This window comes from Rattus rattus, chromosome 6, assembly GCF_011064425.1.
Source record: "Rattus rattus isolate New Zealand chromosome 6, Rrattus_CSIRO_v1, whole genome shotgun sequence".
Lineage (NCBI taxonomy): Eukaryota > Metazoa > Chordata > Mammalia > Rodentia > Muridae > Rattus > Rattus rattus.
Window position 1 is genome coordinate 75,632,027 of NC_046159.1, and position 21,141 is coordinate 75,653,167.

At 38.7% G+C, this 21,141-nt stretch overlaps 1 protein-coding gene across 1 annotated transcript; it reads right to left on the bottom strand.

The window, feature by feature from the left end:
- Positions 1-18,265: 18,265 nt before the first annotated feature.
- On the bottom strand, positions 18,266-19,647 carry LOC116902777 (transforming protein RhoA-like). Its single transcript, XM_032905119.1, has one exon. It carries the CDS (start codon positions 19,488-19,490, stop codon positions 18,909-18,911), a length of 582 nt encoding a protein of 193 aa, XP_032761010.1. The 5' UTR covers positions 19,491-19,647; the 3' UTR covers positions 18,266-18,908.
- Positions 19,648-21,141: the final 1,494 nt, after the last annotated feature.

Genomic DNA, 21,141 nt, shown 5'->3' on the forward strand with positions numbered 1-21,141 from the left:
AAGGCCTGTTACTAAAAAGCAATGCCAGACCTGAAAAAATCTAAGCTTAATTCCAAGTACCTACATAAACGTGACTTCACATGATTATCCCTCTCATCTCTATATAAGGCATGATATGTGTACATATATGTGCGTATGTCCACACACATGGCAATGATGATGGATACTTTAAAATGTATCTATTATTTCATAGAATTAATACTGAACATTGAAACAAAATATAGACTAATATTAATACCATTTGTTCTATCACAATGCTAAGAAAAGTTGCTTTTTGTAATAAATATTACTTTCATTTATATGCGTTTTTGATGTATTAGTGGTATCGATATTGAGTCGATGTTCATGTCTGGAAATAAACAGCTTTTGCAAACTTTTTTGGTGATGTTTGAAAATGCCCTGTGGTATTCAAAAGAAAACACCATGAAATACAAGCCTTGAGTTTCCTCTTCCTGCAAAGATCAAAAGGAAATATAGGGGGAAATATCTCTTTTCAAGCTCTAATATTTATGAGAAACAAATTTTAGTGAATGAACATCAGAAAGAAATATAAGTGCTGATATTTGAAATGTTCTGCCTAAATAACCACTAGTTTTTAAAAATGTCAGTGGTGGTATTAATAAGGAACACAACTTCTATTGGAGAAAATGTGACCCAGTGGTATAAAACATGATAAATAGAAACAAGTACGTTGGATGTCACAGTATTTTTGGACTGACTGCTATAATTTGTTCTTGTGTATGAATAATGCTCATAAAATATTAACTTCAATGCATATATTACATCCTGAATTTTATAGCTTTCAATATTAAACACACTTAAAAATGACAGCATTCAATAACAAACTCAATAAAGTGTTGTATAATTTATTTCCTAGTGATTTTTTTAATTATTCTCATATGCATGAGAAAAATTACTTTAATATTTTGACTTTTTTGGTTGATTTTCTATGGGTAACAACTATTGCTTATACAAAATTTCTCCAAATTTAGTGCAATAAGATAGCTATTTTGTTAGGCCTTTAGATTCTGTGGACAGCAGTTTATACAGGACCTAGGTGGGCTGGCTAGCTATTGACCCGCAAACTCTCAGGCCTCACTGGGAGGATGTGAAAGCTAGGTGGGGAGACGTAGAATCATGTGGAAGGGTCTTCACTCCTGAATTGAGTGCTGACTATCCCCTGAAAGCACAGCTGGGATGTCAACTGAAACACTTATGTCTATCTTCCTGCTGTGATCTGTTCATGTGAGCTAGTATGGGCTTCTCTGACAGCATAGCAGTAAAGTCAAGAGTCCACAGAGAATCAGGTAAATCTGTTTCTTTTGTGCAGTGACGTGAAAAGTTGTGCTGGGTTCAAACCACATCACTTACCGTTCTGACCCTTTTGACAGCATGCAGGGGCAGTCAGATTTGGACTGAGCGAGATTGGGGCTGCTAGGACAGACATCCGAAATGGCTTCCTCACACACATAAGCAGGTGAGCTGCTATCTGCAACACACTCCAGTGGCTTTTAAAGCTCAATAGCCACGCTTCTGTGAGAAAATCAAGTGGAGCATGTGAAACCGTATAACTTGTTCCAATTCAGCTAGGCTGGCTAATGGCCCCCCTCAAGCCAGGAGATCTGTGATGAATATATTGCTTTAATATTGCAAGGCCAAATCTACAGATATGATTAAAGAAGGCCCTTGGCATGGGGAGATTGCTTTGAGTTAATTATGAGAGTACTGATATAATCACGAAGGTTCTAATGAGAAAAGGGCAAGAGGTCAAAGACAAAAAAAGAAAACGAAATGAAAGCAGAGGTCAGAGGGACAAACTGAACAAAGCTGAAAGGATGACATAACAAGGAAGAAAGACCCCTAGAAGCTACAAAGTATGGACTCTTCTTCACCCCTCCAGCTTCCAGGGGGAATACTGAGGATAGCCCAGGAAAACGAATTTGAACTCTGAAAGGTTGAACATTAAGCTAACAAATGCATGTTATTTTTAAAACACCAAGGTTCTGGAAGTTTGTTCGAGACACAGTGGGAAAATAATATATTAATCTAGCTGCATTTGACTGGGTATTAGCAAGTCAAGATTCAAGGAGAATAGTACAGGCCCTATCCGTTGAAGGGAGGAAGGCCCAAGAATTTGCAACTGTATTTTATAATTGTCTTGTTAAAATGACATTGACCATGTATAAAGTAACAGACTGTCGTCGTCATCAAAATGTTATATTATAGAACTATTCAAAAAAAATCAGCAATGCTATAGCCAGCCTGGATCCTTGTATATCAATGTGACTTTTTTTCTGAAATTAAGTTTAGGTGTCACTTTTCTTAAAGAAGTCACTGAGTGGAAGGTCTCAAGTGCTTTTTCGAAATAGCGTATCTGGAAATCTGGATAATCTCTCCAGAAGAAACCTTAAGATTCTCTAAACGTTAGTTTCCCCAACAGTAAGTGACTCAACGTCATGCTGTTCCTGCTAGGATAACGATGCAAAGGGGAGCACCTGTATAAGGCAGCCTCCTGGACAGGACTGCTGCCAGTTAACTAATTGACCAGACTGGCATTCCCTCAGGATAAGCGCCGCTTCCAGAGAAGTATTGAAGGGAGAGCACTATAGTGTTTTTTCTTTCCAAATGTAAATACAACCATAAGTCTAATTTTTGACTGGTAATATTAAGGATAATGTGGGCCAATGGATTCAAGGATTGAGTTATGGGCTTCATATACAGAGTTGGCTGGAGCTGGGAAATGACCCTGAGGGTAAGGGTGCTTGCCGTACAGGCTTGATGACGTGAGATCAATCTCAGGACTCAGGTAAAAACTGCATGTGGTAGCACACATCTGTAATCCCAGCACTAATGTGTCAGGAGCCATTTTTACCTACTTCTGTGAAAGCCTGCCTCTCAGGCAGAGTCAAGGCAGGTCGGGGTCTGCTGGCAAATTTCCTGGCCTGGTGATGCATGGAACAGTAAGAGGGGATACACGTGAATTTCAAGGTGAGGGGATGAATGTTCTATTAAGTTTGGTGGAAGGAACAGGGAGGCTACACCCATCATCCATTGTCTCTACTAGCTTGAGACTTTGTTTCCCATGATATGGAAAAGAATGTAAAAGCTGTGAGAAATACATTCAGGGCTGGTGTGGTATAGACATGAAGCCCTCCTGATTTTTAACATTTATCTCTGAGTCTTCTTTCTGTCTTTCCTATAATCATCCTCACTCCCCCTTCAGAGGACTGTTAGCTTTCACACCAGCGGGACCAGTACACTCATGGCAAGATATAGGAAGACTTGGGAGAATCACCTGCAATCTTGCCCATCAACTGTGCTGTTTTGCCTCTCTCTCTCTCTCTCTCTCTCTCTCTTTCTCTCTCTCTCTCTCTCTCTCTCTCTTTCTCTCTCCCCTAGCTAGATGTGCAAACCTAACATACATTGATCAAAAAAATGAAATATGTTATAAAATTTAAACATAACTCTATGAGCTGGGATAGCTGTATTCCAAATAACAACATTTGCTTTGAATTAACATAACTTTATTCATTTAATAGTTGGACCATTTGAAGGTAATTCTGTTAGGTAAAATACTTTGGATTCATTTTCTATAAATAAAAACAGTTCTGTCATGTGGCCATCCGTTACATCGGAAATCTGTATGTTCTGTTTAATTTGTGTCTGTTCTTTCCAGAGTCAGTCTTTTTCACTTCCAATTAACCAGTCTAAGTGTGACATTTAACAGAGTAAAGTGTTGTAGCCATTGCTGAGAAAGTCAGCTTCTTAAGGTGTACTGCTCAGTGCATCACATGATCCAACCTTCTCCAACTAAACTGAGTTAGTTATCGTTGTTAAGATTCAGAATTCGGGATTACAATTTCACCCAAATAAATGTGCAGAAGATCTTTTTTGCAGGAAGAAATGAGATTTTATATACTTAATAGAACATGAAATAAAAAATAAATGTGAATATTTTGACAGATTAAAAACTACCCTTCTCAACAACTCATCATTATAAACCTAGAAACATAGAATCACTCACTATATTATATATGTATATGTAATGCCTGAACATAACACATATCCATATGCATGCTGGTAATTTAAAGGCTCATAAAAGTAACAGGAGAATCATTTTCATATTACATCCACTTAGAAGAATAAATAGTAGTAGGTTCTCCCTTAAGGCCTAGAGCCTACCCAGTCACAAGTTGTTGGCCCATCTGTAGAGCAAAGTATGAGTGTCAACTTGTAAAGTGTCACTTAAATTCATGTAAAGCATAAAGTAGCTAGTTACACCCCTGATGTTGATGCAGAAGATTGGCCCCGATCTTACCAGGCCAATCTTCCTGTAGCTTTAGGGTTCACAGCTGGATAAAATTGGTGATTACCTTTTCTCTCAATCGTTTTCATAGCATCTTCCAGCACTATGAAAACTATTCAGTAGGTATGAGGATTATAGGTCAACATCATCTTGCTATCCCCATGTTCCATAACCCAAATTGAGTATTAAAGAGTAGTCAATATTATTGTCAATAGTCTGTAGTGTTTTGGGGTCTATGGTATCTCATTAGATAAGAACTCTAAAAGAAACAAACTTTCTCTGGCATTGGGCTTTTTTATTTGTTATTTTATGAGGTTTAGTAAGGGTATTGCCAAGCAGTCATAGAGAAACTTTATTTGATATATATTTCCATATCATTCTTTAAGATCTCTAGTGTTGATTACCCTTTCCCATATTCCTTCCTTTATGCTGACCTCCCAACCCAACCCCAATTTAACCCTTCTTGTTCCATGATTATTCTTTAAGACCTTATACCAATTCCTAATAACTTATTTCACTGATTAATACACGTCTCAACTTTCATCAAAGAAGCTTCTATCCATAGTAGATAATGATCAATACGGAAACTCATAGCTGGTCGAGGTGCAAAAATAAGTAGCCACACAATTCTCAGCTCTAAATGAGACATCTATATCACATACACTTCTCCCATGGCTCAGGTACACTGCAAAGAGGAAGCAGGAAAAGTGTGAGAGCAAGAAATGGATGGCTACAAGGGAATAATATCTTCCAGACACAACAGAGCAGCTGAGAGCAGAACTCATAGTATGGCAGTATGCATAAGACCTGAGCAAGCTTAAGCTAGACCAAATCCAAACATGGACATCAAAGGCGGTCAGGAAGTAACATACCTAAGTGGGGCTGGGGGACCATTATCAATTGATGCATGGAGAGAAACAGTTTTCTCAAAGAGTGTGGGCTCTCGTAAGTCAACTATGCTTCAGTGGAAAGACACACATCTTAGGATAGATGGGCATCATATATTGGGCGTGATAGGAATGAGGAAAAAGAAAACAAAGTGAAGGCGTCATCAAACTAGAAGCAGTTACGAGGGGTAATTATATCAGAAACATTGTATGGAATTCTCAAAAAATCTAATAAAAAGTGAAAAATAAAGAAGACTAAAAAGAAGAAGATCATAGCAGAAATGTCTTTAAGATAGCAGAAACAAAGCCATAAACTCAGAGTAATACATGTGTACTTAGTATAAACCAAATAATGAATACTTTAACACTTACATTGTTTTCATAATATAATTCTACTTTAGACTCACACCCTGACAACACATGTTTAGACCACCCATCAAAGCCTGTTGACATTACATTTTCACTTAATTCGAAAGCTATTATAAATTTTATGTTCCAAGTCATAGCAAGTTTCAAGTAGTGAATACAAGTCTACAGCTTCCTCAATCACAAGTTCTTAGTTTTAGAGAAATCTGATATATTAATATAATTGAGTCTGAACATCTACCAAATTATTTAAGTAAGAAATTTTTATATTTTAAAGAAATAGTCACACGGAAATATTTTTACTAAGCCACAAATTAATTTTATGAATTTATAAAATAATCACCTTCTTGAATATTGAATTACTTCTTCTGCACATTTCTATTTAACCAAATTTGTTAAATCATAAAATACTCTACAGTTAAGGGTTGACTTTTATTTAGGTGAGGTCACAAGCTATTATATCCTAGGCCAAGAGTAAATGATGACTTTTGGTTTTGTCATTTTGTATTTTTCACTGATATAAAGTCTCTCTGTGTCCTGGGATGGCTTAGAAGTTGAGATCATTTTGCTTCACCCATGGGAATCATAGGTATAAGGCAAAGTGAACAGCGTGAGAGCAATCTATACACTAAACACTATCACAAGTGTGTAAGGAATCACCCACCTCCAAGTCCCTAACTGTTACAAGGTCCTCTACATAAATGTCTTTCATGAACTCTCTGCTGATAGTCACCAAGTGACATGTTCTAGAATTAATGTTTCCTAGCAACTTTCCATAGTAACCTCACCATCTTATAGTAGTTCATTTAAAAATTTCCCTTAATATGAAAGGATAATAATGACCATGTGTCTGTCTTTGATGGGATGGTCAGGAAATGGATCAGTCTAGATGGTTCCAAACAAAAGTGCTTTAGTAAGAAGTCTCAGAGGTTTGTTCAGTGCAGCCGATGAACGATCCTAGGAAGTGGTGGTCGGGAGGTTCTTCAAGCAACTTGGAGCTTATGAAAATGACAGAGAGGTCACCACCAATGATTTTCACTAGAGCATCAATGTGATCAATTCTTAGATAGCCCGATATCACACACTCACACTGGACCCATACCACAGTCTATATGTCTGTGACAGCTTGGAGAACAAGGCCTCATCCTTTTCCTCTCTTGTATCCCTCAAGGGTTGGGGCATCATCTGAAATGTATGGAACTTGTTTTCTACAGTTTTGGAGACACAAGCAGAGGCTACCCATCTCCTGCAGCATGAGTGGACCTTCAAAGGATAAGGTGTGAGTGGCGATTCAAACACAATAATTGACCTATTTTCACTATTTTCTTAAGTAACATTTTTTTCCTCAAAATTCTGAGGGTTAGAAATCTTTTTTTTTCTGACCCAATTGATAAGGTACAATTGCCCACCTAAACATACAAAGCCCTGTACACATCCATCCCTTAAGAACACTCATGACAACCTGTAAATACACAGAGTGGAATCTTTGCACCAGCCTCCATGTGAGGGTTAGAAATCTTAAGCCAAGGTATTGACAAAGTCATTTCCTTTGGTGGACTGTGAGAGTCCACTCTATGCTTTTCATATAGATTCTTCATTAGTAGCCCACTTTAATACCCCTGGGCTTGTGAACGTAGCACCCTAATTTCTTTCTTTATCATTGCAAGTCTATGTGTGTGTGTGTGTCTGTGTGTCTGTGTGTATATGTATGTATGTGCATGTGAATACCAGCATACATATGTATGCATGTCTGTTTATGTATCTGTTTGAGTCTGCCTTTAAATCCTTCTTCCCCTTTATAAGGATACTCATCACACTGGACTGGATTCTACCCTAAGAATTTCATTTTAACTTGACCATCTCTGTAAAGACCCTGTCCCAGACCAAAACAGCATTTTGAGATACTAATGGATAGAATTTCAACACAATTCACTCCATAATAGTCACACAGTGTTACCAATGGCTTGTGTTACTACATTTATTGTCACTCATGGTTCTTGTAGCCAGGAACTTGAGAGTGATCTGAGTGTCCATAGATCTCTCTGCACTGAAATCTGAGATCTCTGGAGGTCACAATCACGTCAGTCAGCAACACAGATATTTAAAGGCTTGAATGAGGTTAAAAGATGCTGTTTGTGGTTCATGGATGCTGGTTGGAAATCTCAGTTTCTTTCCTCTGACTACAAGTTTGCTTCAATGTCCTGGAGGCTATGATGATTCTCTCCTGTTTTTGTGTTGACCGAGATGCTATTCATTTTTAGCAAAGGCTTACTGGTTTGTAAATTGTCACCTACATGCTTTTATTTGGAAGCAAGGCCTGAGATTTCTCATCTACCATCTACATTAACTCTAGTGTCACTTTTATAATCTGTCTAACTGCAAAAGTCTTCATAAGTCTTAACTATGGTGAACTAATTTTTGCCTTAGGGATGCTTCTAAATGACTCTAGAAGTAACTAGTATCTGTGATTCAGAATACATTATTCAAATGAAACATTTAAAACTTTTCATGAAATATGAGCTCATGTAGTCCTGGACAATCCTTTCTTGAAAGTTCAATTTAGTGTAAGTGCTATAGAACATTCTACCTGATGTATTTCAAGAAGAATGGAAGGAAACTAGTCATAATATTTATGTATTTACTTTATAAATAAAATCGTATTACTAATATTAACTAAATTATCTGGGTCTATGTTTGAAAAAAATGGCATGTGAATGCTGCAAAACTTTCTCTTAACAGGATATAGTTCAATGTTCATGTTAAATAGTTATTTACCTATCGAATTAAATAGTTATTTAACTGTTAAATGTAAATATATTGTATTATATATAATGCATATGATACAATTTATATGCATATAATAAACACAAAATATTTATATATTATCTATCATATATAATATAGATATAAATAATAGATATTTGTAATATCTATAACACAAATTATAAAATATAGATATATTATAAATAATCTATTACACAAATACAAATGGATAACAAACTGACAGATGATGACAGCTTGTAGTTTGTCAGTAAAATATAAATATAGAATATTGTATACTCATCAACTATATTTCATATTCTTGGGAGAATTCATGATTAATTAAAGAAAGATAAAAATAATCAAAATATGAATAAACAGAGAAAAAAGAGAAAATTTTAAACTATGTAATTATGAGTATATTAAATGCAAATGACATAAATAAAGAAATTCAAAGGACAAAAGAGCTGACAGAAATGGTGCCAAGATATTATGAAGATTCAATTACAACAGAAACAGCAAAACTTCAGGAGACTGCAGAGTGCCAGCTACAATATGTCATCCACAGTACAGCGTAGGAATGACAGGGACAAATAGGAGACTATTTGCCACCACTCTGAGTGTGCATTCACTTACCTAGTTACTCATCTTTTGAGCACAAACTAGACCAGGTACTGAGATGTATGTAGAAATAACTGTGGATCATTAAGAAACAGAGAAACTGTTTCCTTTTGAGATAAATCTCCTCCAATTTTAGATGAAATACAGATCAATAAATTAGGCAATAAACACGATAAACAGATATTGAAATAGTTATTGATACATTGGAAAATAGATAAGGTTCCTCATTTGTAACTTTAAACATTTTACATTGGTAAGAAGACAAAGTGAACCAAATATCAACCAAATGTCATGACAAATGGTATACCACATTGTCGTGTTCCATGCTGTATGCAAGGCCATGGGTTTAATGCAAATCTGAACCTCGTTCAAACAAGTCCACACTGACACATTTGCATCACGTTTGTCTTACTAAGGCATCTTTAGGAAACATGTTTCATAAGCTGTATCTATACATATTTTTCCCATATGCAGATGTGAAGTAAAATGCATGAAATAGTAATTATATAAGCAGAACCAATTTTCTCACAAAAAGAGTTCACAAACTCTGTGTACCCAGCAAAGAGCCAGATCTGGCTGTGTTGGCAAGAAAAAGACGGGTCTGTGCTGATGAAATAAACCACATTACTTAGCGCTGTTTAGTTTATGCTGTAGATGTGGGCAGATAATGTGGGTTAGGAACATTATTGCCTCCACAGGCATACGGTAATTATATCCACATTAAAGCCCTCCTGTTCAACACACACACACACACACACACACACACACACACACACACACACACACACACACACACACACACCCACACACACACACACACACACACACCCACACACACACACACACCACACACACACACACCACACACACACACACACACACACACACACACACACACACACACACACACACACACACACACACACACACACACACACACACACACACACACACACACACACACCACACACACACACACACACACACACACACACACACACACACACACACACCACACACACACACCACACACACACACACACACACACACACACACCACACACACACACACACACACACACACACACACACACACACACACACACTCACACACACACACACACACACACACACACACACACACACACACACACCACACACACACACACACACACACACACACACACACACACACACACACCACACACACACACACACACACACACACACACACACACACACACACACACACACACACACACACACACACACACACACTCACACACACACACACACGCTTGCAGCTGATGAGATGCATCTCTCACACTGAGCTCATCAGCACATCTGTGTGTATCTCCTACCTAGGGGCTGGCATCGCGCCTCTCAAATGTCTCTTTCCTCCTGAAGCTCACCATATAGAGAACTACAATGGAAACACAAAGCTGGACAAGAAGTGCAGCACTTCAGAGAAGGAGCGGAGCAGCTCTGGACAGCTATTGTCCCTGAGGCTGGTCAGAGGTGGGCCACCGGAGGCTTGGTTTGTCGTGGCTCATGTCTGGTCCCTGATACAAAGATCCACAGCTGCACAGGGTTATCAGCCAACACAAGCACAACACTAACACAAACACAACCCAAACACAAAGCAGAGTACGGACATTGGCCACTCCACGATGTCTTAAGTTTCTTCTGTACGCTACACTTTGAACTGTTTTAAATATGCTTTTAAAAAGTACTTCCCCATAGTTGTATTGGTTATAAATAATTATTCATATTTGCAGACAAAACACAGAAGACACCAAAGGAGTAACTTAAATCAATATTCAAAGACCAGACAGTTGAGGACTTAGCTTTCTCCATTAGACTCTCAGCCATACTCTGAGGTATTCATTTAAAAGGGCATAAGTATGCTCTATAGCACCCAACCCACATGCTAGCACAGAAGGAAAGTCAAATTCCACTAAAAAACAAATCAGAGCATTCCCAGATAGTTGAAACTAAACTCTCCTCTGCTGTAGACTGGGGTATCCCAGGTCCTGGGTAAGCTCATCCGATGGTGTTCTGTAAACTCTGTTTGCATTTGGCATCCTTGTTTGCCCATGCCCTGGGTGAGTACATGGCAGGCCGATGGGACGTCTGGCAACCATTCTCCTGCATTGCTGCCTGCCTGAGAGGACAATGTCTTAATATGCTGTTTATAATACGAATAATCCTGGGCTTCACATGCTCGCACCAGTGTTTTGGGTTTTTCCACCTAAATAATCATCTGAAGTCACATTTGGTGTGCTTATTTTGATGTTTGCCTTGATCCCTGTGGGGCTTAAAGAGATTAAGACCTTGTGATAGCCAGATTGTTGGTATTTAATGCTCCATTACTCAGCTTTCTGCAGGGCTCAAAGTCAGTTGGCAGCACATTCCCAGGAAGCAAGCCCAGCCCTGATGCTCTCCAGCAGGGAGTGTGTCAGGGTGACCTCGAAATAGGAAACATGTGCTTTCCAGGAAAGGTGATGTGGAAATGCCCATACATTAGACATGCCTTGGTGTTTTGTTTTGCCTTTAGAGAATTAAAGGCCAGATGATTCTGATGAGCACTGCCACGCACCCTCCTTAATCCACATGCGGAATGGTTGGGAGACAAGTCTTTCCCATTTCTGTATGTCACAGGAACAGAAACAGTGACTCTCTTTGTTCTGGAATAATAATTCAGGGATGTTTGTATAGCAGCCTTGGATCATTTTAAAGCTCCTCTTCAAGAGACCAGGCCAGGTTTGTTAACTACCCACTATGGTAGAAAATGTCTCCCTTTGGGCTAAGGCAGACAGTCTGGCTGCTTATAAAATCTGGGGGTTCTTAAATCCCTGTGTTCCTCTTTGATAACACAGCCTAATGCATCTGCAGAAATAAAAGCATTGTCTCATAGACACTAGTACTCAAGAGTAAGCTTAAGGCTGGGGGATCTGAATAAAATCTCTTTTGTATCTAACCAAGGAATTCCATGCCTTCTTGCTGGTTAAAGGAGTTATTTTGTTTCATAATTTAAAGGTTCCGCCCATGGTCCTTTGTCTATTGATTCTCACAGCCTTAGTAGGATGTCATGGTCATGGGGCTGTATGGTTGACTTGTGGCTGAGGTTACTGCCTCATGGTGGACTGGACGCAGATGTGTGGGGAAGAGCAGGAGAGAGCAGGGGGGTGAAAGAAGAAGAAGGGGAGATGGGAACATAGGGGTAGGAAATATGGAGGATGGGACTAGTGGAAGTATAATCTTTGAAGGCATGTCGGCAGTGAGCTGCTTCCCAAGGCTGACCCTAGAGATTTTGAAATGTCCTCAGGCAGCCCCAGCATTAAACACAGCAAATACAGAGGCTAATGCCAGCAGCAAACCACTGAACTGAGAACGGGACCCCTGTTGAAGGAATCAGAGAAAGGACTGAAGAGCTTGAAGGGCTCGAGACCCCATATGAACAACAATGCCAAGCAACCAGAGCTTCCAGGACTAAGCCACTACCTAAAGACTATACATGGACTGACCCTGGACTCTGACCTCATAGGTAGCAATGAATATCCTAGTAAGAGCACCAGTGGAAGGGGAAGCCCTGGGTCCTGCTAAGACTGAACCCCCAGTGAACGAGATTGCTGGGGGGAGGGTGGTAATGAGGGGAGGATGGGGAGGGGAAGCCCATATAGAAGGGGAGGGGGATGGGTTAGGGGGATGTTGGCCCAGAAACCAGGAAGGGGAATAACAATCGAAATGTAAATAAGAAATACTCAAGTTAATAAAGATTAAAAAGAAAAGGACAAAGCATTGATAGAATTCTAAATGACAGGGTAACCAGTAAATAATGAAAAAAATCTTACACTTCCATCTACCTCTTAAAGCATTTGGTACTTGGTACTTGTATATGTTTAAGTGTGTGTGTGTGTGTGTGTGTGTGTGTGTGTGTGTGTGTGTGTTCATTCATCTGTGAATCTATGTATATAGAATATACCTAAACAAGGTTTTCAGAATAATCTTTGTAATTTATTATAGGATGATCACCATTGAACTGCAAGAGTGCTTAATTTTACAGAGAATTTTTATAAAAACAGAAGACAGACCTATACTAGTTTTCTGTAAATTTTTACTTGTCTTTACAGGTACACTTATTACCCATCACAATAGCAGTAGTTAGTGCCTGAATGCCAAAGAAAGGTAACAACTCTCCTTGTGTTAAACTAGATAGAAAATAAATACACCTTTACCTTGTGTATATAGGGACATTCTTGAAGCACGCCAGTCAGATACTTATCATTAAATCCTCTATTAACAAGAATTCCTTCATAGTCATGAGGGCAACATTAACTTTAGCACATGGAACACACCCAGGAGACAACAGCTACAGGCCTCGCGCAGCTTCAATTCCTGTCATCTGTGCAGTGTAACCCTTCTGGTGATGAGGAGAAGTTAGCGTTTGATGCTATTATGCACCCACAGGCAAACTAACAGCACTGATTTTTATACTTGGTTGTATTTGGGAGGGTTAATTTTGAGGGAAGTATAACAATTTTGTGCTAAAATGGAGCCTTTAATTTTAGATAGGTTACTAGGTTAATAAGGTCCTCTGTTTGATGTAGCTGTGAGTCACATGATTCTTCATACTTGGTTTCCAAGTTGAAAAAGAATAAATTTCATTATGAACGAAGTTAGCTATAAACTAATACGGAAAAACTAGAGCTCTTCTCAGTGGACACCAAGAGCTCATCAGTTCTCAGTAGTTAACTGTGTTTAGAAGTCTGTCCCAAATACAGAAAAGTCTGTGTTTGAATGTGCCTTTGCACACTTAGATTTTTGAATGTGCAATCCTCATTTCTTGGTAAAATATGCACATGTCCTACTAATATTAATATGTTACATATTGCAAAACATACAAAACGATGCATATGAAATGAATTTGAAGTTGAATATCAAAGTCTTAATTTAGTAAAAACAGTGAATTCCTGTAGTCATGATAATTACAAATTTGAATGTTACTTCATTAGGCATCTTGTTTTGTGAAGGCAAAGAAACAATCACAGAGATAAGAGGCAGTTTGGCCATCTTCTGTGGTGGCTGCTTTTGATTACATTCCTAATTTGTTGGTGGTGATTTTCCTTTATTTTTTTAATATAACTATCTTATTTTTACTAGAAGTCATCTTTTTTTAATTGGATTTTTTTTAGTTACATTTCAAATGTTATTCCCCTTCCCGGTTTCCTGTCCATAAACCACCTATCCCATTGCCCCTCTATAAAGGTGGTTCTCCCACCCATCCACACACCTCTTCCCACCTCCCTGCTCTGACATTCCCTTACACTGTGGGGTCCAGCCTTAGCAGGAACAAGGGCTTCTCCTCCCATTGGTGCCCAACGAGGCCATCCTCTGCTACATATGCAGCTTTAGAGAGCAAGTAGGAGGTTCAGTGATCAGAATTAGATAGCTATGATGTTTAGCGATACCGTGAACAGTTTCCAGATCGTGAAAGGCACATGATATCCTCAGGGTGACATCTTACAAATGATCTCATGACTGTAAGAAAACTAATGTTAGTTGCTATGAGGAAGTTCAGGAAACTGCTTTCATCTTGAGAGCTTAGAGTGAGCCATTGATAGACACTGTACTTCCATGCAATCCCAGGAAAATATGCTTTAAAATTTGTTCTTATCTAAAGATATGTCTTAGGAAAGGATTTATACTTTATCAATGTGGAACTTGGAAGTATGGTGAGATGTGTGCAAGTCTTCATTATTTACAAGAAGCAAATTGCCCAGAGTTTAAAATCAGCATTTGTGTGACTGCATAGTCACGTGGAAGCCTCCTCTAAAATTACAGAAGTAACACGCACTTCTTTGAATTAGTGACAGGCATGCATGCATCGCTGCGTTGGCCTGAAACAGACTACATATTTATACATTTGATGCTTGCAAGTAAAGCTTCTAGGAATCTGAGTTATGGTAGCCATCTAACTGTAAAATGTACCATGGGTACATTACATCTTGTACCTGAGAAAAGAACTTGTTACACAGTTTGAAGTAACACACTAACACATAGCAGGAAACCAGATACTTGATGATTTCTGCAATGCCTTGTGACAAAGGCTTTGTTCTAAAACCTCTGAGTATGTCAAGTGCCCTTCTGAGTGGCATCGTAACAATGCATGAACTTGGTCCTTGTTGAGCAAAACTGAACATTCCCCAATGCATTGACATTCTAGATTGTATTTCAGGGGAAAAATCAGTTACCCTTATATTTCACCAGCTGTGAACCATGATTAATTTAAGAAAGTCAGAATTCTGTATGGCTCATGTCACACAGTTCTTTGCTCTCTGCTATTTTCTTCACAGTGTTGATCAGCAGATTGCACTCCTATGTCAAGATGCAGTAAGCATCTCATAATGGGTAGAGCGAGTTAATCCACATGCAGTAAATATGACAAATTAGCAAATGAAAACAGTGATTTGGTAAAGAAGCTAATTGTAAAATATACATGTGAGTTTTATCCTCTTCATAGATGTAGAAAATATATAGTGCCATCCTTACTTAGATTAACTGTAACTAATTTTTATGAAAATGATGAACCCCATATATCATCCAGAACCCAAGCATGGATAACAGACTGACTACTGATAAAATAATGCTTAAAATGGCTATGGAAATGCAAAATCAGCATGTGGAAAGCATAATTTGATCTGTAGTATGGGTCTTTTAGGGAAATGTGTGCATATGTGTGTGTATGTATTCAAAATGTTCTCTCTCTATATACATACACACACACACACACACACACACACACACACACATTGTGCAGCAGGTGCTGTCTTGGGAATGATCCTCCAACAGAGGCTGTCTACTACTTCTAGCCATTTAATGCTCTTAATTGACCGCTATCAAACATTGTCACAGAGGAAATGGTTTCTAAATACTTTTAAAAAAAATCAAAAGTTTATTAAAGTAAAATAATAGTTTCATGCTTTGCAGTTATTTGTGTATTCAAATATATAACCAGAAGTGGTAGCTTAATCATATTCTGGTCCTATTAGGTGAGATTTTGTTGGTTTGTTTTTTAGGAAAATACATACTGATTGGCATACCAGCTATTCCAAGAGTGTATGGGGTTTCTCTTTTCCCACATCCTTACCAGCATTTACTACATTTTCTTGATGATAGCAATTCTTCCTGTGGTGGTATGGCATCTTAAATGAATTTTTAATTTGTATTTCCCTCACAGCTAAGGATTAGTAAACACTTTCCCCCCATATAGCTTTTGGTTACTTCTACTTGTTTTTGAGAACATCTCATCAACTTGCACATTTATGAATTGAATTTTTTTGTTCTTCCAGTGTTTAATTTACTAAAACTCTAAGTATTAATCCCTTCAAAACCCTAATTGTTGAGAATTTTCTCTTACTCTGTGAGCTAACAAGTGTGCTTATTGTTCTCTATGCCATACAGAAAGTTTGCAACCGCACAATCTCATTTGTACGTTTCTTACAATTATTGACTGTGCTATTGGAATATTTTTCAAAAACTGATTTATGTCTGTATCTTGGAGTGTTTTCTCTATGTTTATCCCTAACAGTTACAGATTTTTTCCGGAGTAAGAGTTGTGGATCTAGTTTCATTTTCTATATATTTGGATACCCAGTTTTCTCAGAGTAATTTGTTGAAGAGGCTGTTTTGCCAACCTGTGATTTGAGAGTGAACTTCCCAATTTCTAGTATTTTCTTAAATACTTTTAAAATACAGTTAGAAAACTGTTTTGAAGTTTTCACTAAAGATCATTCACTTCCTGTGGTGGCTTGAATGAGAATATCCCCATATGCTCATATGTTTGAATATTTGGTCCCCAGATTGGTAGAACTGTTTGGTAAAGATTAGGAGGTGTGTCCTCGTTGGAGGTAATCACTGGAGGTAGGCTCAGAAGTTTCAAAAGCTTACACCATTTCAGCTAGTCTTCTTTGCCTCCTGCTTGTGAATCAAATATACACTCTCAGATACTGCCTCAGAACCATGCCTTCCTGCCCCCAATTAAATGTTCTTTTATAAATTGCCTGGTCATGGTATCTCTTCACAGTAATATAAAAGTAACTAAGACATAACGTTTACTAGAATTATTCCTAGATATTTTGTTGCTTTTTTGTTGTTGTTGTGGATTGGACTTGTACTTGTTTTTACTGGGATAGTAGCTATTGGTACAAAAGGAGGATTGATTTTTAAAGTGTCCGTATGTCTTTTGAATGTGGGTGCCTGAGTGCCATGGCATACGTACATTGTCCTCTCACCTCCATGTGTGACAAGGCTTGTTGAGACAAGGCTTCTTACTGTTTTTGCAGCACTGCATAAGCTAAGCTAGCGGGCCCATGAGCTTCTGGCAGATTCTCCTATCTCCTTTTCCTATATAACCGTAACAATGCTCGCACTTTAGATGTTCACCCTACATCCAGCTTTTTACTGAAGTTACTATGCTTACATGCTGAGTCCTTTATCTACTGAGCTATTCCTGACTTGGAGCTACTGATCTTATGTTGATTTACGTTCTTCTACTTTACTAATAGTGCTAACAAATCCATAATTTTTTTTCTGGAAGGCATTCAGATCTCTTAAGTATCGGGTGATGCTATCTCAAGTAGTGGTAACATGAATCCTTTCCTATTTGTATACGTTTTCATTTTTGCATTTGCCTATTGCTCTAACACTTCAAATGTTGTACTTAAGAGTGGAAGAGATATACACCCATGTCTCACTCCCTATTTTAAGGAGAATATATCAAGTGTAATGCTGGCTGTAGGCTTGCCATATACAGTCCTTCCTCCATACATATGCAAATATTCACACGCATGCATTTAGGAAACTGAATTTATTCCTTTATATGGTATATCTGCCTCGAGGAGAGCCCATTGTTAGTCATTTCCCAGCATACCATTCAGCAGATTTTTTTTTCCAGAGCGAACCCAGGGCCTTGTGCTTGTGTAGGCAAGTACTCTACCACTGAGCTAAATCCCCAACCCTGAATTTATTCCTTTAAGACATAGAAAATCTTCAGTCATCTGGGAGAAAGAGCCTACCTTAACACCTGGTGCCATCCATAAGAAGAGGTGGCTCTCTGAGGAGGGGGGGATTTGAATTATGTGTAGAGAACAGAGTCACTGTGACTTAGACCAAGACCCTGCAGACCAAGTGAGAGGGACTATGCCATCTTCCTGGATTCAGTGCCTCAGGTGTGAAACCACATACCAGAAAGTGAAAGGCCACAAAGGGGGAATATATGGTTGTATTTTATCAGAAAAGGGAAAAAATGAAAACTGTAAAAATTAATTTTCCATATGACTTTATTTCCAAATTCTTTCAACCAGTATACTTGCTGCGGGAATGACAAATATCAGTATCAGAAAATCCAAGTATTCCAAAAATGCTACATCTAGTCTGGGGTAGATCTTAGTTCTTCTGGTGACATACATTAAGTGGCACTAATTGCACAGTAACTATAAGGTAGCTAACATGGAGCCACAGAGCTGTTACTCTACCACAGATGCATGGAGAGACATTTCAAGAGAATAAGTATGGTGATTAAAGTTGTTAGGGAGTAAACACTCAAGTGGTGACTCAACAGCTTTCTTCTCAGCTCATAGATGGATGGTAGGGTGGTCAGAAAGTAGTTACAGTCTAAATGATGAAGTTACCGTCTCTCTTTCTACAGATAATAAGTTCTTCAATTAGTGCCTTGGGTTTTAGGTGAAACGCAGAATGGTCTGTTACAGAAGAGTCAGGACCCCGGAAGGTCAGACAGAATGAATGTCATTAATAATCACAGTTGATTTCCAAACATTAGTAGCAAGATGACTTCTGACCTGTAATCTTGGACATATAAATAAAGAAAAAGGCTAGCAATTACACAATAACATTCGTAAATAGCACTTGAAAATTAACTGTACTAGGGCTGTGTTTGCACAAAGACTTCAAAAGACAAAGCAGCCAGTCTTTTTCTTCACACGATTCGTTTGCAGAGCAGCCCTTGTGGCTTTTTCAAAGACCTTTCTCACGCCATCTTTGGTCTTTGCAGAACACTCCACATACTCGAAAGCGCCAATGCTGTTCGCCAAATCTCGGCCTTGTTCAGGTTTCACCGGCTCTTGCTTCCTCTTGGCTAACTCTTGTATTGTGTTCAAGTCATTCCGAAGATCCTTCTTGCTCCCGACCAGGATGATGGGCACATTGGGACAGAAATGCTTGACTTCTGGTATCCATTTATGTGGGATGTTCCCAAAGCTATCAGGGTTGCCAATGGAGAAACATATCAAGAGGACATCAGTGTCCGGATAGGAGAGTGGCCTCAAGCGATCATAATCTTCTTGACCAGCTGTGTCCCAGAGGGCCAACTCCACCTGTTTTCCATCCACTTCGATATCAGCCACGTAGTTCTCAAACACTGTGGGCACATAGACATCAGGAAACTGGTCCTTGCTGAAGACGATGAGCAAACATGTTTTTCCACAAGCTCCATCTCCCACAATTACCAGTTTCTTCCGGATGGCAGCCATTGCTTAGGATGTTTCTGCTGCTGTACAAAGCACCTGGAACTTCTCAGACCACAGGCTGTCAGACTACACCCAGGTAGGCCGATTAGTGCAGAGGACACCTATTCTGAGCCACCACCTTTGAAGCCCAGCTCAGCAGGAGGTGGCAGACTCAAGAGAAAACCAACTGAAGAAGGTGTTGGAAGGCCGGTGGTGGAGGGAGGCAGAACACGCATGCGCCTGAATGCAGCTCGAGCCTGCCAGTCCCCAACACCCTCACTCTTTCACAGTTCAACACAGTTGCACGTGAAAGATCTTTTGCCCTGAAATCGAGGAACTTAATCAATCATCTCACGTTTGTGGGCATGATGGGAATTCTTAAAACACATTCTTTTTATAGCTGGTTTCTTCAAGATAGTCTGCTTATAAAAAAGTGCTAAATTTTGTCAAAGGCCTTTTGCGATTGTTGTGTGGTTTCTGTTCTCGGTTTAAATGCTCTGCCATATTTATTGGTTTGCATATATTGAACCGTCTTTGTATCCTTGGAGTGAAATTCACTTGGCTCACATTCGTGATAATTCTTTTTAATATGCTCTTGACTTCAATTTGTAAGCATTTTAGTGGGGGCGGGTGGAGGGGGGTGGTGTTTCCATGTGTGTCCACCAAGAAAATTGATGGATGGGTTTCTTCGTTATGTCTTTAATCTGGTGTTGGTATAAGACTGCTACTAGTGAGAATAACAAAATTTGTCTCCTTGATCCAGCTACATACCATAACCCCTGCCTCTTTGTTTATCTATATGGAATAACCTTGTTTCCCATTCAGCTGTATGCAAAACCCCTGCCTCTCTGTTAAAATGTATATAATAAACATGCTGGGTTTCTGGAATGTTGTAGATTCTCCATCAGAGTAACAAATTCACCTGGCCCTAGATTTTCTGTGGGTGCAACTGTATTTATCACTTCTTCCTTTTGATTTCTCTTCCCCTAGTAATATTCGGCCCTGGAGCCATGTAAGGACCTGGTACCACTTCTTCTGCCTAGTCATTATTCTGTCCCCTTTAACATGATGTTTTCTGTACCTTTGAGAATGTAATTTAAATGGTTTGATTAAAGCTGAGAGCTCAACAATAATTTATTCTAAACAATTTTGCCAGTTATGGGTCTCTACAGTAAGTATTATCCAATGTAAAAACAAATTTCCCTGACAAAAGATGATATCATCATAAGTTATGGATTTAAGTGTATTTAGAAAGCAATTTGACAAGCATATCATATTTATTTATTAATAATAGCAGTATCTTCTCTGTTAGGGTCTTCAGAGCCACAAGCCTTTTACCACGTTTATAACCTTAGCATTTCCTCCTGTGGAGCAGGTCTTGAATCCAATCAGAAAGCCATTGGTTGTATCCACAGTAGTTGTACCACTATTGCATGAGTGGGTACATCTTGCCTAGCATTATGATAGTAGAATATATAGTTTTCAAAGAATGTATTTGACTTTCAAATGTACATCAGCAGTTACATTGAATTTGATTGAGCTACACATAATACCTTGCATTAAGTCTATAGTGTCAGACTTTTATCTGATTTAAGCTTAGGGATGCTACATTTCATGTTAGGTGTACAATAGCACATTCATATTTTAGCACAAACTCTTAACACAAGTCTGGTAA